The sequence below is a fragment of the Colias croceus genome, chromosome 22, assembly GCF_905220415.1.
Source record: "Colias croceus chromosome 22, ilColCroc2.1".
Lineage (NCBI taxonomy): Eukaryota > Metazoa > Arthropoda > Insecta > Lepidoptera > Pieridae > Colias > Colias croceus.
In genome coordinates, this window is record NC_059558.1 from 3,784,114 (window position 1) to 3,804,916 (window position 20,803).

The following is a 20,803-nucleotide window of genomic DNA, read 5'->3' on the forward strand; positions in this document are numbered from 1 at the left end:
ACGTTTTTTTTTCTCTTCGCCTCCAAAGGGAATCTAATAAAGGGTTGATAAAATATATAGAAACGTATTATAAGTAGAAATAGGAAGGTATGGCATCTTAATACTATTGACTAGATATACATTAAAATTTATAATCACTTTTAAAGTAAAATACACAAGTAAAATACCCTAAAGACTAGAGAGTGTACAAAAGATAACAATAGGGAATAAACCTTATTCTAAACGAATTAAAATCTCAAATCCATTTTGATCAAGTCATTTTTTTCCGTAAATACTTTAGTAAGAATTTTTTATTTAATCACATACTTTATTAAGTTATTGTAATGTATTTTTAAATTGTTTAAATTATAAGGTAAATAAAATTACTGTAAAATATGTGTCGATTATTCAATTTCAATGCTATACATAGTCGCAAATTGAATTGTAAATATGCAATACATAGTCGTATAATTGACCAAGATCGGCTTGGTTATTGGTACACCATATAAAAATAAAGCTTCACATTTATATTTCTACAAATAAAAGCAATTGTTTTATTTGTTATGTAACGCAAAAATATGGTGAATCAATGTTCAATACTGTAGGATGGCACTATAATACAATCGAGTGCAATTTACCGGACATTCAAGGGTTCAATCCACAGGTTCAATCATTGAGATATACATATGGAGACGACACCGTCTACATCACTTATGTTCCGCTCAACATACGCCATATGGCGTAACTGCACGCTCATTTTTTATTTGTTCTAAAGTGAAACGCATCAAATATACCTTCGTGTGTGTTACGATATTGCACAAATAATACGGAAAAGTGCAAAGGAATAACTTTCATCGGTAAGTACCTAAATAGATAATAAGTTTTAAAACTTAGTTAGAGCAAAAAAATGGCGCACAGATTTTGTTGGTGGTGTCTCCTCCATACGTAGTACTATTATCTCAATGGGTTCAATACGCTTTTTATACAATTTAAACAAGTATAAGTTCTAAAACATTGAAAAAAAATTCAAATAAATGAAATAAAACAGTCATTTCGTGATATATTAGCTTTAAATTCGTATTTTTTCCATATATTTAAAGTACATGAAGATTTTCGCAGGACTTCGATTTGGAAATATCGTTAATACATATCTTTTGTAGCAATTCCCGTGCGATGCTGAGAGAGATGTGAGTTCTTGAGCTTGCTAATTTTGCCGGTTTTGCTTCCTGTAACAAATATAAATAAAATATTTCAGGACAATTTTCACACACGGAACGATCTGATCCCATAGTAAGCTTTCGCTTGTGTTATGAAAACCAGATGGCTGATAAACACATTATGTAATTTTAAATATATACTTATATAGATAATCTACACCCCGGCACAGATCAAATATCTATGTTCATCACACAAATATTTTTCCCGGGTGGAAATCGAACCCACGAAAAAAGCAGTAAAATAACTAGTAAAATAATATTAACTTATTAAAATACTATTACTATTATTACTAAATAGTAAGTATAGGGAACTTATTGTATAGTTATTTATTTATTCTGTAATAAGTACGTGCTAGAGTTGAGAAATACATTTGATTTGTAATAATTACATAATATTATCAGTATCATTATATTATGTGTCTCTGCTACAATATCAAATTGTTTGTTATTGTAGCAGTTCGACTGATGGAAAAATCAGATATCGTTTGACCTAGAGTACTTTCGAGCTCAAGCTATAGGTTGGGAACTTAGAATTCTTTAATTTTATTCTAGTATAAAAAGCACGTTTTATGATTTTACTGTTATTTCATTAGAAGCCTTAAAAAGACCGTCTTTAAAGTGATATAACATAAATCGAAGTATTTATCTAAAATGTAATCTAAAGTGTAGAATTAGATATATTTATGGCATAAAGCTGAGGCGTAGAGGTAGAGTTTTAAGCCCCTTTCAATGAAAGGTAAAGCCAGAACACGTGTAAGAATGTATATAAAACTTGTGTCCCAAAGAAACACAATTATAACGTCGCTCGAATCTTATTATATTTAATATTCACTTTGAGCATAATGCTCTATTTCACATGCCCTTCGCACTCACCCCTTATGAATTTTCCTCGTCAGAATATCAATGCTTCACGTCAAACATAATTTCGTGACATTCTTATGTTTACCAAACATTTTTTGTTGTTCGAAAAATAATTGAAGTGTCGAATGAAATTTTCAATGCACTTTTTTGAGGTTTTGTTTGCGCTCATATTTTTTCATATTGTTATGTATGGGGAAACTTAGTTTGTTTATTTGTTACGTATTTTGTTTTTCACTTTTAAGAGATTGGTATTCACACGGTTTTATATTTCATGCAACGTCGTATCTTATAAGGTACTATTGTAATAACAATCTTAGAATCTAAAGAAACAGTTAAAAAACCGACGATTAAAATTAACTTGTACTGATCTTAGTCAGGTATTTTCTACCTACGAAAATAATAAATGGTCTTACAGGATTCCTGCACCATTAATAACTTATATTATAGATAATGTCTACGTTTTAAATAATTTCTAAACAACGTGGTTATAATAAATAGAGGAAAAGAGAAAAATATAACATAAAATACTTATAACCTGCTTAAATATGAATATTTGATCATAACTATAGTGTATGCGTAGATACAAAAGGTCTATAAATAAACAGAACAATAGAAAATTGCGCATGTGTTGTTAACACAAGTAGGGACTCAGGATATGAATGGAATAGGTAGTATAATAAAAGTAAAACTACGTGAAACTACCGACCCTTTTGTTATTTGAAAAATTTCATAAACTCGAAATCTGTATTCATAAAGTTTAGTGAATTTCTCGTTAAAAAATATTATTTTAGTTTCAAATCGTATCGGTGGAAAGCCAGTAATAGTTCCCTTTTCATCGGTTTAATGATATTTTTTTGCCTTTTTGTTGTTCGGTTCAGTTGTTTTCCAGACACTAATGTTTTATTTTTCCATTCATATGATAACGTTGAGAATTATTCATGCTTCTAGTTCATATTGTCAGTGTTTTTATATGTTATTTTAATCTTTTATTATTAATCATAAGGTGTATGTTATCTGAGACCATTTTAATTTAGACAGCACTAAATCTGTTCAATTCTTCTTTCGATATTTATAAATGTTTAAATTATCTGAAACTGTACTTTTAAACGAAGAAAACAGCTGTTAAAGTTTCTATAATTGTAATTTTACTCAAGTACCACATCTTGCATTTTTATGGTAGATTCAATATCAATATAAAAAAGGTTGACTATATCTGAAATTGGTCTTTTAAACATTATATTACAGAAAAAGGTTCATTCATTTTCAATCAATTGCCTTAAGTAATCACTATTTAAAAAAAGGAATTGGACCTTTACACTCTTAAAGAGAAAAGCTGTTATTTTCATTTGATGGTCTGTAGTTATTTTGTAATCTAAGGTCTGTAGTACATTCCTTAAGTACGCTTATAGTGTACTTCGCAATTTTATGCCAGAGTCAAAAAACTCATTCGTTAAACTGGTCCTAATAAATCACCAAGAACCTTACAAGTATAACTATGAAGCAAAATTTAAGCTCGCTTTGAGACCGTGACGCGCTTGCGAAATGAAAGATTATCACATAATCCAGGTATCTGTCAAGTCGTCTATTCATGAAAAATCGGTCAAGTGCGAGCCTGACTCGTGATACTAAGGGTTCCGTATATCCGCAGGTTCTGTAAAAACTGTTACATTTTTGACCACGCTAATCATTGCTTAACATTCTTTTTTATTATTTATTATTATAGCAGCAGCAGAAAGGAGAATGGCGAAACTGGGCCTAACTGTTACAGAAATCATAATATATTTAAAATTCATTATGTTATTTTTAGTAATTCTTGGTAAAATATTTACTTCTGATTCTATGGGAAAACAAATCTTTGAAAAAAAAGATAATGTGTTCACTACCGGCATTGTTATTTAGATTTCTATGACTACCGGTCTTATCAAGCAGAGATTGTCAGTGTTGTCAGGAGTAAAAAAGTCGAATATATCGATTAATACGAATGAATGTCTATATTTTATTTTTAATTTTATTGAATTCAAATGCTTTATAAATCAGAAGCAAAACTTAACTTATTTTTAACACATATCTTAATTTATTTAGATCATTCTATAAAATAAAAACATGTTTCATGCGGGGCACCCCAACAATACCTTCTTCCATTTGACCGCATTCAAAGGAGAGCTGTACGACTTGTTAACGAGCCAAGTCTCACCGATCGGCTCGATACTTTGGCGCTGCGAAGAGATGTCGCTTCTTTATGCGTTCTCTATCGCATTTACTATGGGGAGTGCTCTGAAGAGTTGTTTGGAACATTACCCGCCGCCGAGTTCCACCACCGTACAGCACGACATCGTCAACAATACCACCCTCACCACCTTGACTGTTGGCAATCTACAACTGTGCGCTTTAAAAGGTCTTTCTTCCCGCGCACTACAGACATCTGGAACAAACTCCCTCATGCGGCTTTTCCAAACGGCTATGAACTGGGGACCTTCAAGAAAAGAGCATATTCCTACCTGAAAGGCCGGCAACATACTCACAATGTCTCTGGCACTGTGGGTACATATGGGCGACGTGGAGCACTTACCACCAGGTGACGCGTCTGCTCTGTTGCCTCCTATTGCATAAAAAAAAAAAAAAAAAAAAATGTTTTATTTAATCAATAATAATTATAGCATTTTTATTTAGGTAGCTGGCCATTAATAAAATGTCAAATTATTAATCATAATTATTGTGTCAGTGATGAGTGATTTGTTTATGTTTGTTGTTTGACATTTGAGTGAAGTTTTAGGCCCTTCTCCCATTACGATACGCATAGGCGATTCAAGTGTCCTGCAAGTCTCGGAGACTAGTCGCCGCGGAGTATCTCACATACATTTTTATGTAGGCTCGCACACTACGCTACTGGTATCCTACACGTCCGCGACTAGTATAGCACTACTCACCGTGTCGGTCGCTATTGCATCGCGTCTCGACTCTCGCGCGTATCTCTTCGTTAGAAAGATAAAAATATCTAATCATCATGTTGTAGTTCTCGTTCGGCTACAAAAACTCTACAATTTATGTTTCTTTCAATATATGGATGAATCCAGTACTTCTTACTCTTACGTTGGTGTCTTCTATTTCTATAAAAAAGAAAAACTGCAAGAGCTTCTTCGTCACTGGAATTGCTGATTGCTCGACATAACGACGTAACTGTTGTTGCAATAAATAAATGAATTATTATTATTATCACATCGGTCCACAAAAACGAGGCACAATAATGATGAATTTAGTCATTTTTCAGTCGCATAATATGCGAGCATCGGGTAGCCAGCAAATATCTAAGTAGTATTCTACGCGAGTATCGTATTCTAGAAGTATCGTACCTAATGGCAGAAGGGCCTTAGTAACGTTATATTCAAAATTGATCTTAATCAATATCCCAATATCTCTGCTATCCCATAGAAAAGATCTATAATTATTATATTCATAGAGTCTGTATATTTTTATCTATTTAATCACCCATAAATCATCAGTGTAACGATCAGTAGGCGTAGTCTCGACACTAATCGACATCGATATCGACCGAAATCGGTCGGTAACTAACGATTATCAGTAACCAATCAGTATCTATAGTATAGACCTAAAAAATTTAGTTTTCTTTTTCCAAGAAATTTAGCTTAGTTTTAGGGAATAGATAGTAAATTAAAATTAGTTATATTAATTTTCGCATTATTACAATTGCAATTGCATATAAAAAAAGCAAATTTTATGCATAAAAAAACATGGCAGTTAATTTAATTTTAATCAAATTCGATATTTTTTATATCAATCGTTTAATTAATGTTCTATTAATTACATATTCATGGAATCCAAAATTCCATGTATGGCAACCTCTTTATTTACTTTTTTGACATTTGACATCAATCATCAATCATGAAAATAATATTTCTATCAAAATAAATATAAATTGTGTGTTTTCAAGAGGATAATTTTTAATTATGTTCTTAAAAGTCCTATAAATCTATTGGATAACAAATATCCTAAGAAAATATCAATCTGCGTTATGTTTTTATATAGTTAAAGCTATTAGTTTTAGTTTAGTAATATTTTGTTATTTGTGAAGTGCAATAAAATTCTAATCAAAAGACTCCAAAAGCTCTACAAGATTATTCTGCTCAATTCGAAGCCTTTTGAGAAATCTTTAAGACATCATAGAAACTGACGGAACTAAAACTAAGGACGGAACGGATAATTTGTATCACTTGTATTTTTAGCTTGTATTATTATATTATATTATGTGCATCATTGTATATTTTATTACAGTTAATAAGCAAAGGATGCAATGCAATTGATTTAGCGGTTCACGGTTAATATTATTTATGTGTTAAATATAAATATTTATCTATAAATTTTATATTTTACAGATGAACAAGTTACTATTATGTTGGTGAGGGATGATGGTTTTGAGCCAAATTTTCAACTACGCTATTATAAACTGTTAAATTAAAATTTTCTAATAAATTTATGTCGTAATTGGATCGTTTTATTTTATTTGTATTCATCTGTATAATTTTATTATCCTAGAAGTTCAAAAAGAAATTAATCGAATATGAATGCAATAATTTAGGCTGAATAAATGCAGACAGCAGTACACTATTTTAATATAATATAAGAGGCTTCTTAACATTTTCAATAAGATTTTGAAACCATCTTAAAAATAAAACATTATTTGTTTATTTTATTTTAATTGCAATAACATTAAATAAGAGAAAAAAATATTGCGTTAAATCATAATATAGCATCGGAAGTGTGAAATATCTTCTATTTATTATAAAATTATAATAATATATAATGTTTCCGATATTATCAACCTTATCTACAAATCCACACAAACCGTAAGGCCCTTCTCCCATTTCGATACTTCTAGAATACGATACTCGAGTAGAATACTAGTTAGATATTTGCTCGCTGCCCGATGCTCGCATATTAAGCGACTGAAAAATGACTAAATTCATCATTATTGTGCCTCGTTTTTGTAGACGGACGCTATGTCGAGCGATTCCAGTGACGATGTAAAAGTAGGATGTACTGGATTCATCCATATATTGAAAGAAACATAAGTAAATTGTAGAGTTTTTATAGCCGCACGAGAACTACAACATGATGATAAGAATTTTTTATCTTTCTTCCGAAGAGATACGCGCGAAACGCGACGCAAAAACGACCACCTATACCTACTAGTCGCGGACGTGTAGGATACCGGTAGCGTAATGGGAGAAGGGCCTTCGAGATCTTGTCGAGATCAAACGTCGGTATCATAACGATTGACAATGTCAAAGAATAACTTGTTTTGACAATATTCGAATGTGTTGCAAAGAAATGATTTTCCAAATCCATGAAATCTATATTTTATTTATTTTTCATATATCTACGGAATTGAAATAATGATGTTATTAATTTAGATAAAAATGCATTGCTACAAGGCTATTATTATATAAATATTTTGACGCATAAAGGAAAGTTTTGTGAAGAATAAAAATTATAAACAAATATGTATCCATTGTATGCTTCCATCAAATTGGGGAGAGGTATTAAGCGACAGTTGTATGGTTTACAACTGTACCATACAACTGGAAGGGGATGGGCAGACAGATGAAATAGACAGAAGAATACAACTAGGTTGGGCGGCTTTCAGTAAACTTGCCGATATCCTTAAAAACCAGAAAATCCCACTATTTCTCAGGCGGCGAATGTTCGATCAATGCGTCACACCTTCGATCACATACGGTGCAGAAACGTGGACGTTGACTAAAAAAGTTACTCACAAACTGCAAGTAGCTCAACGTTCAATGGAACGTGCCATGCTCGGAATCTCCCTTTTAGACCACATACCAAATAGAACTATCAGAAAACGTACAAAGGTTACTGATATTGTTCTCAAAGTATGCCAACTCAAGTGGAGATGGGCAGGCCACATGTGCCGAAGGAGCGACGGGCGATGGGCGTTGAAAGTGGCGGAATGGAGACCATGGAATGGTAGACGTATGCCAGGCAAACCGAAAGCACGGTGGTCCGACGATATTTCTAAAACAGCGGGTAAATCTTGGATGCGTCTGGCCAAAGACCGAAAAGAATGGAAAAAACATGAGGAGGCCTATACCCGACTATGGGTGAATTAAGGCTTGAAAGAAAGAAAGAAAGAATTAAGCGACATCATTTTCATTGATGAAGACGGGTCTATAAATAAGTTATCGGTAATTACCGACTAATTTGTACAGACTACAGGCACAGGCTCAGAGTCCTATGGGAGTTTGCCATTCTCCTTTATTTTCTTTAAAAATTTCCACTGTCTAACTATTACAGTTCATGATATATAACCTGGTGACAGACGGATGAACAGACCGACAGCGAGTCTCAATAATGAGTGCAGTTTTACCTTTAGGTAGAGAACCCTAAAAATGTGACGTAGATTCCTTGTTTACGACGATATATAAGGAACTATGCTATAATGTTTGCAATTTTGGAGCTGTTTGATGCGCGATATTGAGTTCTTTGTGGATATGATACATTTTGTACGAGAAAAGGAAAAATATTGGTTTGATTGTTTGTTATCTTTCTTACACAGTACATTGGAGCGATTTTACGTTATAATTTTTTTTGTCTGGGGATAGGTAGTAGGCTAGAGAGTGACGTAGGCTACTTTTGACCGCAGTGAAACATTTCATTCCCGTGTGCATTTCCTTTAACCATGTGAGCAAAGCCATGGGCTCTAATTTAGTAGGTTTTAAGGAAATCTACATAATTCGTTAATCGATTGGGCATTTAAACATACAAACTACACATAATACTGGATATCTATAGTCACAACTATTGAAGGAATACAACCTCTAGTGGATTTATCAGGTAAAATATCTTGTTCAAACTAAAAGATTGAAGCGTGTTCCAGTAAAACTTGGGTCCTTTGACTTGAAGTATTGAGATAGTATCATATTTGAAGTTCTTTGGTATATTATGATATATTATGTATTTAGATATAAGTTACATATTATGTAATATCGACATGATTTTAAAAGAGCAACTATGGAGTTTCTTGCCGGTTCTTCTCCATAGATCACTGCTTTCCGAATCGGTGGTAAATGTAAAAATAATTATGTAATGACGATTCGAAAGTGCTACTAAATAGTAGTCTAATTGAATAAATGAATGTTTGAGTTTGAGTTTGAAGTATTTTGCCATCTGGAGGACTTAACTTATTTTATTAATAAGTAGGTAAAATTGCCGGTATATTTTTAAAGTGAAATTTCTTTAGGCGCTTTGAGAGTAAAAATTTAAGATAGCGTAATGGCAATACCGTCACGTCATAGAGTAAACTGCGATTTTTGTATATTTGAATATCATGCCAAAAAGTATCACTTCTGACACGTGTGTTCGGCATATACGCTCTTTTTTATGTTAAAGCGGGCAACTGAGCCGATATCTATTGATACCTAAAAATTAAGATACCTAGTTAGGCAAGAAAGTCAACGATTTAAATTTATTAAATTAGATTTCAAAGAAATCGAGTTAATTAATTTTTTCAGTTATAGTAAAGTTCAACGAAAACTTATTTGATTTTCGATTTCTTTATAGTAAAACTTAAAAGTAAATTCGTATTTAGTTTACTTTCGTATCTTAAAAGAAAATAAATACAGATTTTCAGTAGTTATAATGAGAAAGCCGTTTTTTTTGTTTGTTAATTATACACGAAGTTAGGTATTTAGAATTGGAAATTGTTTTCAAATATAGAGTTCATAAAACAGTGAAAATAATTGAAAATATAAAATAATTTATTTACACAACATAAATTTTAACTAACCCCCATTTTGTTTTGACTTTTTATTTCTTGGAATATTTTTGGAAAAACGCCTATCCATCGTATTTTTTGTATAATTCGATTTTCAAGTAAAACAAACCTTTAATTTTTACTCTATTCATGTCTTTTATGTTAACAATTTAACATTTTATAATACTGTGAAAGTAATGGCAATATATTTTTTCACTTATTTACTCCTCTACTAAATTATGCATTTTTATTTGTTTAGAACGAAATAAATAATAAACATTTATTTCCAAAGCACTCTTAAATATAGTTACAAAAAAAATAAGAGAGTGTGTGCCGAGCAAACGCATCAAGATTCAAAGATACCAAAATCGTCGCCTTACTCCAACGTGTCAGTTTTGCCTTGACGCGACCTTATAATTTTACTCTCAACGCGCCTAAAGAAGTTTCACTTCAAATAAGTACAATTTACATCTTACTTTTTAATATTTAATATTATTTATATCAGAAATATATCTGTATATATTGTTTTATTACATCGGATAATGTTTTATTGTTGACTAGCTTCCGCCCGCGACTCCGTCCGCGCGGATGTCGGTCTTCGCGTGGATGGTTATTTCTCCATTTTGAGTACCTCTGTCAATAACATCTTATAAATATCTATTGGACCCAATTCCCAAATACGGCTAGGCCTATAATAATACGCAACGTGTGTTCGCGGTTCTACGGAACAAAGTCTATATGGATAAAACTGAAAAATTAAGATTAATTTTTTTCTACGTATTTTTCCAGGATAAAAAGTATCCTATTTTACGCCCAGGATAATAAGGTATAATTATACCAAGTTTCATCGAAATCGAACCGATAGTTTTCACGTGATGCCTTCACATACAGACAGACAGACAGACAGACAGACAGACAGACAGACAGACAAAAATTTTTTTAATCACATATTTGGGTTTGGTATTGATCCAGTAACACCCCCTGCTATTTATTTTTTCAATATTTTCAATGTACAGAATTGACCCTTCTACAGATTTATTATATGTATATATATAGATTCTCAAGTTCACTATAAACTTTGATTCTAACATAAATCATTGTGTAATTTCCAAAACTAATCTGGGATTATCTGACTAACAGCGGCTTAATTAATCATACTTTATGCCTATTGACTTAATGTTTATTGTTTAGTATCGTTAATGAAAGTTTTAGTGTTGAATTAAAAATTATAAAACAAGTTATTTTTACTGAGTAGTAACTAGTAGTCCATAAGTTTCTGGTTATTAGATCCGTGGATATTATTCAATAAGTGATATAGAAAATACTACTAACATTTAACATGTTGAGGAGAGATTTTGACACTGTCGTTAAAATATAAAAAAGAAACAATATCTCGGCGACGTTTGATTTTATGGCCACTAACTTTTAATATTAAAACCTCGTACTCTACAATCTTCAATTTGGGAGTTATAATGTAACAAATAAATAGACATAGCTATGAGCTACCTATATACGTATATACGTACATACATACGTCAACATCCCCCATTTGCTGTCAAGGGTTGAATTTACGTCAGATTAAAAAAAAAAATGAGACAAATTAAAGGGTGGAGGTGCGAAAGATCTTTTTTTTTTTGTTAAACGTATCCAGTGTTTGTATAAAGGTACGTTGAGAAGATAAAAGTGTTGTGTTCTTAAAATTAATGATTACGTATTAGATACATTTCTTAGCTATTGTATTAAAAATCAAAGAGAAAAATTAATCTCGTCGTCGACTAATTTCTTTAAGTGGCCGATGATTATTAATAAAAATAAAGTGCTGCAAATGTAAAGTTCATAAAAAATATTGAGGGATAGACTTTAAAAATATACATCTGGTTACACAAAATCTAATAAAATACCCGATACAATTTGCTTAGTCTTTAATCTTTGTTAGTCATTTTCCCTGTGTTTAAAGTTTGGGACGGTGCAAATTAATTCGAGATGATATTATTTAACACTATTTTATGAGACAGTGGAGGGTCTAATTTACAAAATGACTTCATTTCATGTTATAGTACAACTTTGAGACGAAATTTTGGTTAACATTTTGATGTTTAAAGTTTTATTAAAACATTTTAATTATGATTATGTTTAAGATTTTTACGTTATCATTTTATAATTTGGATGATTCAAAGTTTAATAGAATTGTTGAAACTTTTATTTACAAATTCTAAATCCAAATCTTATCTTCTAATAACTAAAACCTGCTTTATTTTGACTATTTAAGCACGCTTTTAAAAGCTTTACTGTATGTTTGCATGTCGACTCAATTATGACTCACTTTAAATTTATAGATTTCATTAGGTTTCCGCCCGCGGCTTCGCCCGCGCAGTCAAAGAAAAAACCGCATAGTTCCCGTTCCCGTGGGATTTCCGGGATTGCGTCATTTTGCCTATGTCCCTTCTCGGGTATCAAAATATCTCCATACCAAATTTCATGAAAATTGGTTCAGTAGTTTAGGCGTGATTGAGTAACAGACAGACAGACAGACAGACAGACAGAGTTATTTTCGCATTTATGATATTAAGTATGTATTTCAAACGTGTACAGTGTACACTAATTATTATCAAGCATTGGTCACAATACAATAGTTTCATGAGTTAAGCTTGTTTTTCACTATATAAATTACATCTTAATTATTATTTTCCAGCAACAAAATGAATAAAAGAAATTATTAATTCTAGTTATTTTTACCTGTTTGCCAACTTTCTTCGCGTGTTTCTTGTCTCTGCTTTCTTTAAGTCTTATCTGCTTGAGGATTCCCACAAGTAATTCATCAACGTTGTGTTGGATGCCTGAAGACGTTTCTATGAATTTGCAGTCCCGTGATGTCGCTAAGGCTTTTCCCTCTGAAATATGGAATACGATTAGATCGATATAAAAAAAAAACTAGTAATTTTTACAAATATTTTTTACTAGCGGTCCGCCCCGGCTTCGCCCGTGGTACATATTTCGCAAATTTTTTTAAAAAGTAGCCTATGTTCTTTCTTGTCTGTGCCAAATTTCATCAAAATCGGTGAAGTAGTTTATGAGCCTATTCATTACAATCAAACAAACGAACAAAGTTTTCCTCTTTATAATATTAGTGTAGAAAACAAAAGCGCCTCACTATAAAGATACCACTTTTAACATTATAAATATGTTTGCTTGATTGGCTTGGCTTGGCTTTATTTCATACGATACAGAATTTTTGTCTAATGTTGCCAAAGCCAGATAAATTTTAGGAAAAAAATTGGTTGTCTGTAAAGTCGGTTTACTGACGATAGTTGAACGTGACAACGTCCGATTGTGCTTCTTTGTCGCTCGTTCCGCGCTCTCGCTTGCACTTCAAGCCTTACATGGAACGCCTCAGATGAGGCAGAGCGAGGTAACGCCGCATGAGTCATGTTTTTTCGTGCGTGCAGCCGGATTTATCGAATTATAAGACGTTGTCACGTCAAAAATTAATCTCTAACGTTGGTTGAAATATTTACAACGAGATTTTAAAGTAACTTTCAATCGAAGCCTCAAAAAGTGCGCCCTTTAAGAACAAATAAGTTTTTAGTCTTGACATTTTCAGTTACAATGGTGTTATACCTCAAAATGTATTTTTGTGTTATACGCCTACTTAAAAATGTCTGGTAACCTTTTGCCATCTATGCCTTTTGCAGGCAATATTGTTAAGTCAATATAATTGAAATTCTATTTTGCAGTACTCCTATAATCGGCTTTAGTATTGTAGTATCCTTAGAACTAATTATCTGGTACTTACTCAAGAGGTTATGAAGCGTATTCTAGTACCTATTGAGCTTGAGAATAACGTTTGAAAGCTATGCTTTGCAGTAATAGGATTAAATCATATTCTATAAGTCTCCTGATTTGTAGTCATATATTGGATTTTCCAGTAGTAAGTCAAAATAGGAAATATGTAAGTATTATATACCTAATGCCTATTTTGAACTAATTCGTTTCCAGGAGTAAATGCTATGAATGTGTTAGAATAAATTGAAACATAGATATGAAAATAACACACTTAAATAATTAGAAATTAAAGATTTTTAACGGATTTTAAACGCGATTTATTCATTATATTATTTTCCCTTTCGAACACTACAGCGAGCGTGGTCACGGGCAGACACAAAAAGATACAGACACAAAAATCTTTAATTTCTAATTATACTCGCGTAAAATCTAACACTAGAAAATACTACACTTAAACAAGTTAATCAAATACCTACAGTAAATTCTACCATGACACAGCAGATCAAGATTGTTTTGAAGAGAATTTACTCTAAACAGATTAAACTACACAACATTTTCTAACACCACGTAACAGAACAGTTAGTGTTCTGTGACTAACACATACGAATTTCTTACATCTACATCATACTTCTACCTTAGTCAGCATAGTATTTACAACAACAAAATTAATTACATCAATACAATACGACACCTATTATACATTATTCTGAAAAACTTACCATGAGTAGTCACCTGTCTCGCTCTAGCTAGATCCGCCTTATTACCAACTAGGACCACAGTTCGCTCCACCGTGAACTGTTCTCTTGCCAAATAGGACAATAGTTCTGCCGCCCTGGTGAAGGAGCTCTTGGCTACCACAGAGTATACAACCACGCAGGCGTGTGGTTCGTATGTTGAGAGGCAGTTTTCCACCTGGGGAAAGTATCATTATATACCTCATGTTATTGAACATTGGAAATACGTCATATACATGCATATTTTTATACATATAAGTACGCATATTTCCCACGTTCAGATATGTTTTTATATATTATTTCTATATTTAATATTTCTGGTATAATGTGATCCAACAGTAAAAATCAAAATATATTGTTTAATCCATGTTATATCAGAAGGGCTTATATCTCTACTTAGATCATATCCTATACATGTTATCCTGTACATATAGGTTTTCGTTGACTTTAATAATAATTCTGCCCTGATAACAAAGAATGCAGTAATCGACATTTTTGGGATTTTTACTTTTTGCAAGAAATGGGATCCCAAGGGGTTTATTAACATGAAAAAAAAAAAAAATTCATAAAAAAAGTACCCGGAAGTACGTTTTTTAGCTAACGATTTTTGCAGTACTTACATGAAAACTATATCAATGATAAGAAAAAGCGCCGTATTAAAACAAAGTGCAGTAATAGCCATTACTGTAGCATTTTATTCTAGTGTCTGTAGACCAATTGCTACGTCAAAACGCAGTTCTCCACATTACTGCATTTGTGTGTAGTAAAAGCACAGGTAAAAGTTCGCGAGATCGTAACCGTACGATACAGTGCTGCGTTTTGTTGAAGCAAATCTCTGCGTCGTCGTCGTTCGGTGAAGTGAGACGTGCGGCACGTGTGCTGCTCCTGCGCGCTGTTTGTTTTTTAAGTCATGTACATGTCAGTTTAACTGATGTTAAAATAAATGTTGTCTTAATAAAACTTAATTTTCTTCAACAAACTGTTTAATTTTAATATCCCCGCAGTAGGTTTCAACCGTAGAGCATTTTTTTTAAATCTGTGTAAAAGTGAGAAGATATTATGTGTACATCTACTTAGCCCCGGACATTAAAAACCTGTATCAAATACTAAAAAATAACGCAGTAATCAACATGCGCTAGAACATAATGCAGTAATGAGCGCAAGTACTGTATTTAGACTTAGTGTCCTGTGATTTTCACATGGCCTGATGCTAAACCTCAACGCAATAATACGCATTATTAATGGATATACTAATTTATGAAATATAAGATAATTATCTTTGTAAAGCTTGTATTTTTTCCAATTTTATTGATAGATTTCAAGGGCTATAAAATATAAACATCTTCCTCAAATATGTAAAAATGTCTTTCCCGCGTTTATCTCAAAACCGCCATTTTGCGATTACTGCATTCTTAGTTATCGCGGCAGAATTATAGGTACGATATTTCTGTTACCGACCAAACCCGATTTCAGGACAAACTAGTTTTGCCTAGGCCAAACTAGTTCATCCTAAGACCAATAGGATCAATCAGTTTAGGCTAGGCCATACTTGTTTATCTTAAAATAAGAACTCACACAATTCACACTCACATACATTATCACTAATCAACACTAATTAATCTTTAAATATTTTTTTTAAAGTAAATCACAAATTGCTTGTCTAATTAACCATTAAAAGAATCGGTCAAACCAAAACACAAAACCTAAAGATGAATATCTTGCGATTTTATTTCATTATGTTAAAGAAAAAATTCAATATTTTCTAATTAGAGAACCCTTTCAGCCATTCAATTATTAATCTATTCTAATAAGCATTTACTCCGTGTTTTCGAAAAATTTACAAAAGCTACAACTTTTTCAAGAAATACCTACTGTGTATTGCGAATCAAGGTACCAAATATTAATCGTGTAACAAAATGTATTATATAGTTCATTAAAGTAGGTACCTATATAAAAATATACTGAAACACCTACGTCTAGTTTATAATACTTTGACAGACTTTGAAAGTATGACGAAATACTTTGTTCTTATAATGAATATAGCCTGGAGCCAATTCGATTTACATTTAGATACTTTTGAGGAAAACACGTTAATTTGGTTATTTTATGCTTTATTTATTATTGAAAATAATACAATACGAAAGGTTACGGAAATAAATTGACCGGGTATTTCACAACGAAAACAACAGATTTTTTGTACGTTTGGAAACAAAAGGACTTAATTAAAAGATAAAACTTTTATTCTATCAACAAAAAGCCGATTTATTAATTTTCACGGACGTCCGTTTATTGTGCTGTTATTTTTTTAACATTGAACCTTTATTTAATAAAATTCTAAAATTTGTAGCAACAACATAAAGGAATATCTAACTTTTATTAAATTCTTTTACATTAGGATATGAATAGCATTAGTCTTGTTTTGTTAAATGTACTGTTGATTTTCTTTCATAGAGTTGGCAAAATAGTTGATTAGTAATTAACTTTGTAATACATAAAAACAATAAAGATTTGCTTCATTGTAAGATAAATATTTGTAACCCCTTTAAATAAATCTTAACAATATGCACATATAATTATTTCTACCCGTAGGAGTACTGTTCGATACAAATTACAAACTGACTCAAATACCGAGTTTGTGAACTCCATTTAACTTAATAGTTTCGCTTACTAACCGATAGCTATAGTTTATGCTTTTACCTTTATAAATACTTCATTATTACTTGCAAAGCTTTTTTTTTCTTTCACTTACTAAAAGCCACACTATTCAGTGGATTATTATTTTGCCTCAGAAAAATTAGGTGCAAGTGCATGGTCACTGCATATTGGAAAACAAGTCCTCCCACTCATTTATCACTGTCTGTTTGCGATTACATCAAGAACAACTGCATCGATTATCATTCAGTTTTCACGAAAGGATAACGTGGTTCGTGGTAAGGTAGTGTTGATGGTAAAAGATTTTTACAGGTATTTATATTTTCATGTTCGACGACATATGTCATCCGCCAACGCGCACTTGGCCAGCGTGGTGGATTATGACCTGTACCCTCATAGGAGGCCCGTGTCCCAGCAGTGGGAACGTATATGGGCTGATGATGATGATGATGATGATTTTTTTCAACTTTAGATAGAGCGAGCGAAGCCGCATTATTTAAATCTATATTAGATATAATAACATAAGAATACTTACAGACATTTCAGTGCTCGGATGGTCGATAAATATCAGCTCAGATTCCTCTCCATCCAGAAGCACCGACACTGATTTCTCCCCAAATTCGTCATCTGTAACAACATTAACTTTTAACACGATTTATTAAATTATTTATTAATTTTGTGACACACAGTGAAAAGAAAACAAAGGGAAAACTAATAATTGTAATATGAAGAGGCTGTGCTGAAATGTGTATCAGCATATGCTGTCGAATTAAAAGGCTGAATTTCAGTGTGAGTGTGTGTGAAGGCAACGTGAATAATTATGTAAAGAAATTATGTATTATGTATTTTTGAAACGTTTCAGTTATGCTTTCGAATACAGATATTTCAAGCATGCTGGATACATATACCTAATACATACGATACCAAGAAATGAACCATAGTTGCTACAGATCACTATTTGGTTTAGGTTTTAGGTTATTTACTGCGTTTATGAAATTTGCTTATAAAAAATTATTTTAATATCTAAGGCATTTTCCCAACAATAAAGATATTTGATCAGTAATTATCTTGAAATTGTTTCGTCTATAAGACATTAGGAAAAACGTACAATTTATTTTTATTCATGAGTAGTAAATAGCTATTAAATTCTATAGCTGAAGTGTAATAAATACATATAATAAATCTGTAGAAGGGTCAATTCTGTACATTGAAAATATTGAAAAAATAAATAGCAGGGGGTGTTACTGGATCGATACCAAGCCCAAATATGTGATTAAAAAAATTTTTGTCTGTCTGTCTGTCTGTCTGTCTGTATGTTCAGGCATCACGTGAAAACTAACGGTTCGATTTCGATGAAACTTAGTATAATTATACCTTATTATCCTGGTGAGTAATAAAAGCAATTTTACGGAATATGTAAATTAAAAAATATATGAATATTACAATACATACGTATTCTCCAATGTTATTTGATTTTATATTTGATATTAATATTATTATGTTGTATGGGAAATGAAAAATTCGTAGACGATATACATCATTAAATATTACCTATGGTAAATAGTCGTCGAAAGAAGACGAGAAAAATATCTTATTAATATAATAAATTTGATATTTCAGAACGATTGTTATGTTTCCTTTGAAGAAATGAGTATAATGGAGTCGAAAAATGACGGACCCGCTAATTTAATATTGCAGAAGCCTAAAATGTAAATATTTTAGATAATTAGTTAATATTATTTATATTAATGTAACCATTTGCATGCCAGCTGTGACTGTCGAATTGTGAGGACTATGTTTTTCTCATAACACCAATATAAACCATTTTTCTTGCGGATAAATTAATTTCAATTCATTTAATTTCATTTATCCTGTATATTTTAATTGATTTTGTAATGAAATAGGAATTTAGATACCAATTCATTTAATTCCATAAAAATCTAAACAAATAACTAACAAAGGTTAACTAAAGGCTAACACATTCTTAAACATATTGCTACTACTCTAATACTTCTAAACACATACAAAACACGATTCATATAACACAACCACAGACAGCAAGAAGTAACATGGTATAGACAATAAAACACACTGTAACATGTATTGCGTCTATTCACTGCACGTTTCGCAATTACGCGGGAAATCGCTTCAGCAATCGTGAATTGGCGGACTTCAATCGAGACTGGATGAAGTTTTCAGTGAAGAGGTTTATATAAAAAATGGACGAAAATATATTTCTGTGATAGTGGTGATGGATGAAGCTACAAAATTTATTATAATACCTGTATTATATATAATTTTACTGCTTTTTGTAAATCGGAACAACATTACATGCTTTACTATTTAAATTGCAATGCAATGATAATCTATACTAATCTTATAATATAAAAATGAATCCCAAAATGTTGTTGGTAAGCGCATAACTTGAAAACGGCTTAACCGATTTCGTTCTTTTTTTATAATATTCCTTGAAGTTCAGGGATGGTTCTTATGTATAGAGAAAACGTGAATATGTACCACGGGCGAAGCCGGGGCGGACCGCTAGTCTATAAAAATGAATCCCAAAATGTGTTGGTAAGCGCATAACTTTAGAACAGCTGAACCGATTTCTTTAATTCTTTTTTTATTAAATTCCTTGAAGTACGAGGATGGGCGAAGCCGGGGCGGACCGCTAGTATTATATAAAGCTGAAGAGTTTGTTAATCTCGGGAACTACTGGTCCGATTTGAAAAATTCTTTCGGTGTTAGATAGCTCATTTATCTATATCTGAGGAAGGCTATATATCATCACGCTACGATCAACAGGGCAGGAGCCACGGGGATGAAACCGCGCGGAGCAGCTAGTGTTATGATACAATTATTATTATTTGTTTAGTTAGATTTAGTTGAGGTCGGTATTGGTTATGAGATAAATGTTATTAACATTCGCATAACCATGTATATAATATAATATCACGAATACAATAACAAAATAAATAGGGCTATAAATTACAATGTAACAAAACAAATTAAACTTGTAATTGATATTATGAAATATTGTGATATCAAATTATTCCATTACTACAAAGGAAACAACACGAACATTGTATTTTGTGTTTTCAATGTATTATTACTAAAAAGATATGACATCTTATTATATTACAACGAGACCATTTTCTTTTTCAATTATGAAGAATTCTTGGTATCAATTTCGTCATCAGTTCTCAGAATATTTTAATGAAGTAAGCTTGAAAGGAACAACTATTATATTGAGACAAGTTGTTTATGAAGTTTATAAACTATTTGGGGAATAACTACCTTTAGTAAGTTTATTGATGGGTAACAGTTTGTATAGAACGCTTTGGAGCTGTCAAGCCAACTTGAAAATTATATGGCTGTAGATGATTTGTTAATAGAATATAGATCCTGTTGAATAGTTTTGATAATTCAAATGAGTCCCTTGCCCGTTTCATAGATACTTATACCTTATACCTTCATGTCATTGTATATTTTGTCTATTTGCTTCCTTGTAATAGTCTAATATATTTATTTTATTTTTCAGTAAATTACAAGTATCTAAGTATATATTTAGGTATGTGTTTGTGGGAAAATAAACTTAATCTTTCTCATTTTAATAGTTTGGACAAGAGAATTAATGAGAATTTGTGGACTAATTTAAGGACTAATTTAATATAGAGTTAGTGGAATAGGCAAGGGGCGTATTCGGCCTTCATGGAATTGAAAGATGGAAAAGGGATTGCTGGCCGGTTAGCGAGGACGGTGGCAGATGTCAGGCACCGCGTTCGATT

General features: G+C 31.9%; 1 protein-coding gene across 1 annotated transcript in view; it reads right to left on the reverse strand.

The window, feature by feature from the left end:
- Positions 1 to 828: 828 nt before the first annotated feature.
- The window catches only part of LOC123701685, a 95,069-nt gene continuing 75,094 nt past the window's right edge, over positions 829 to 20,803 (reverse strand). Inside the window, exons 6-9 of the mRNA XM_045649187.1 lie at positions 17,551 to 17,642; positions 14,349 to 14,541; positions 12,583 to 12,737; positions 829 to 1,205 (exon numbers count right to left, since the gene is read on the reverse strand). Of these exons, the coding sequence (XP_045505143.1) occupies positions 1,074 to 1,205; positions 12,583 to 12,737; positions 14,349 to 14,541; positions 17,551 to 17,642 (572 nt within the window). The 3' untranslated portion in view covers positions 829 to 1,073. The remainder of the gene's footprint in view (positions 1,206 to 12,582; positions 12,738 to 14,348; positions 14,542 to 17,550; positions 17,643 to 20,803) is intronic.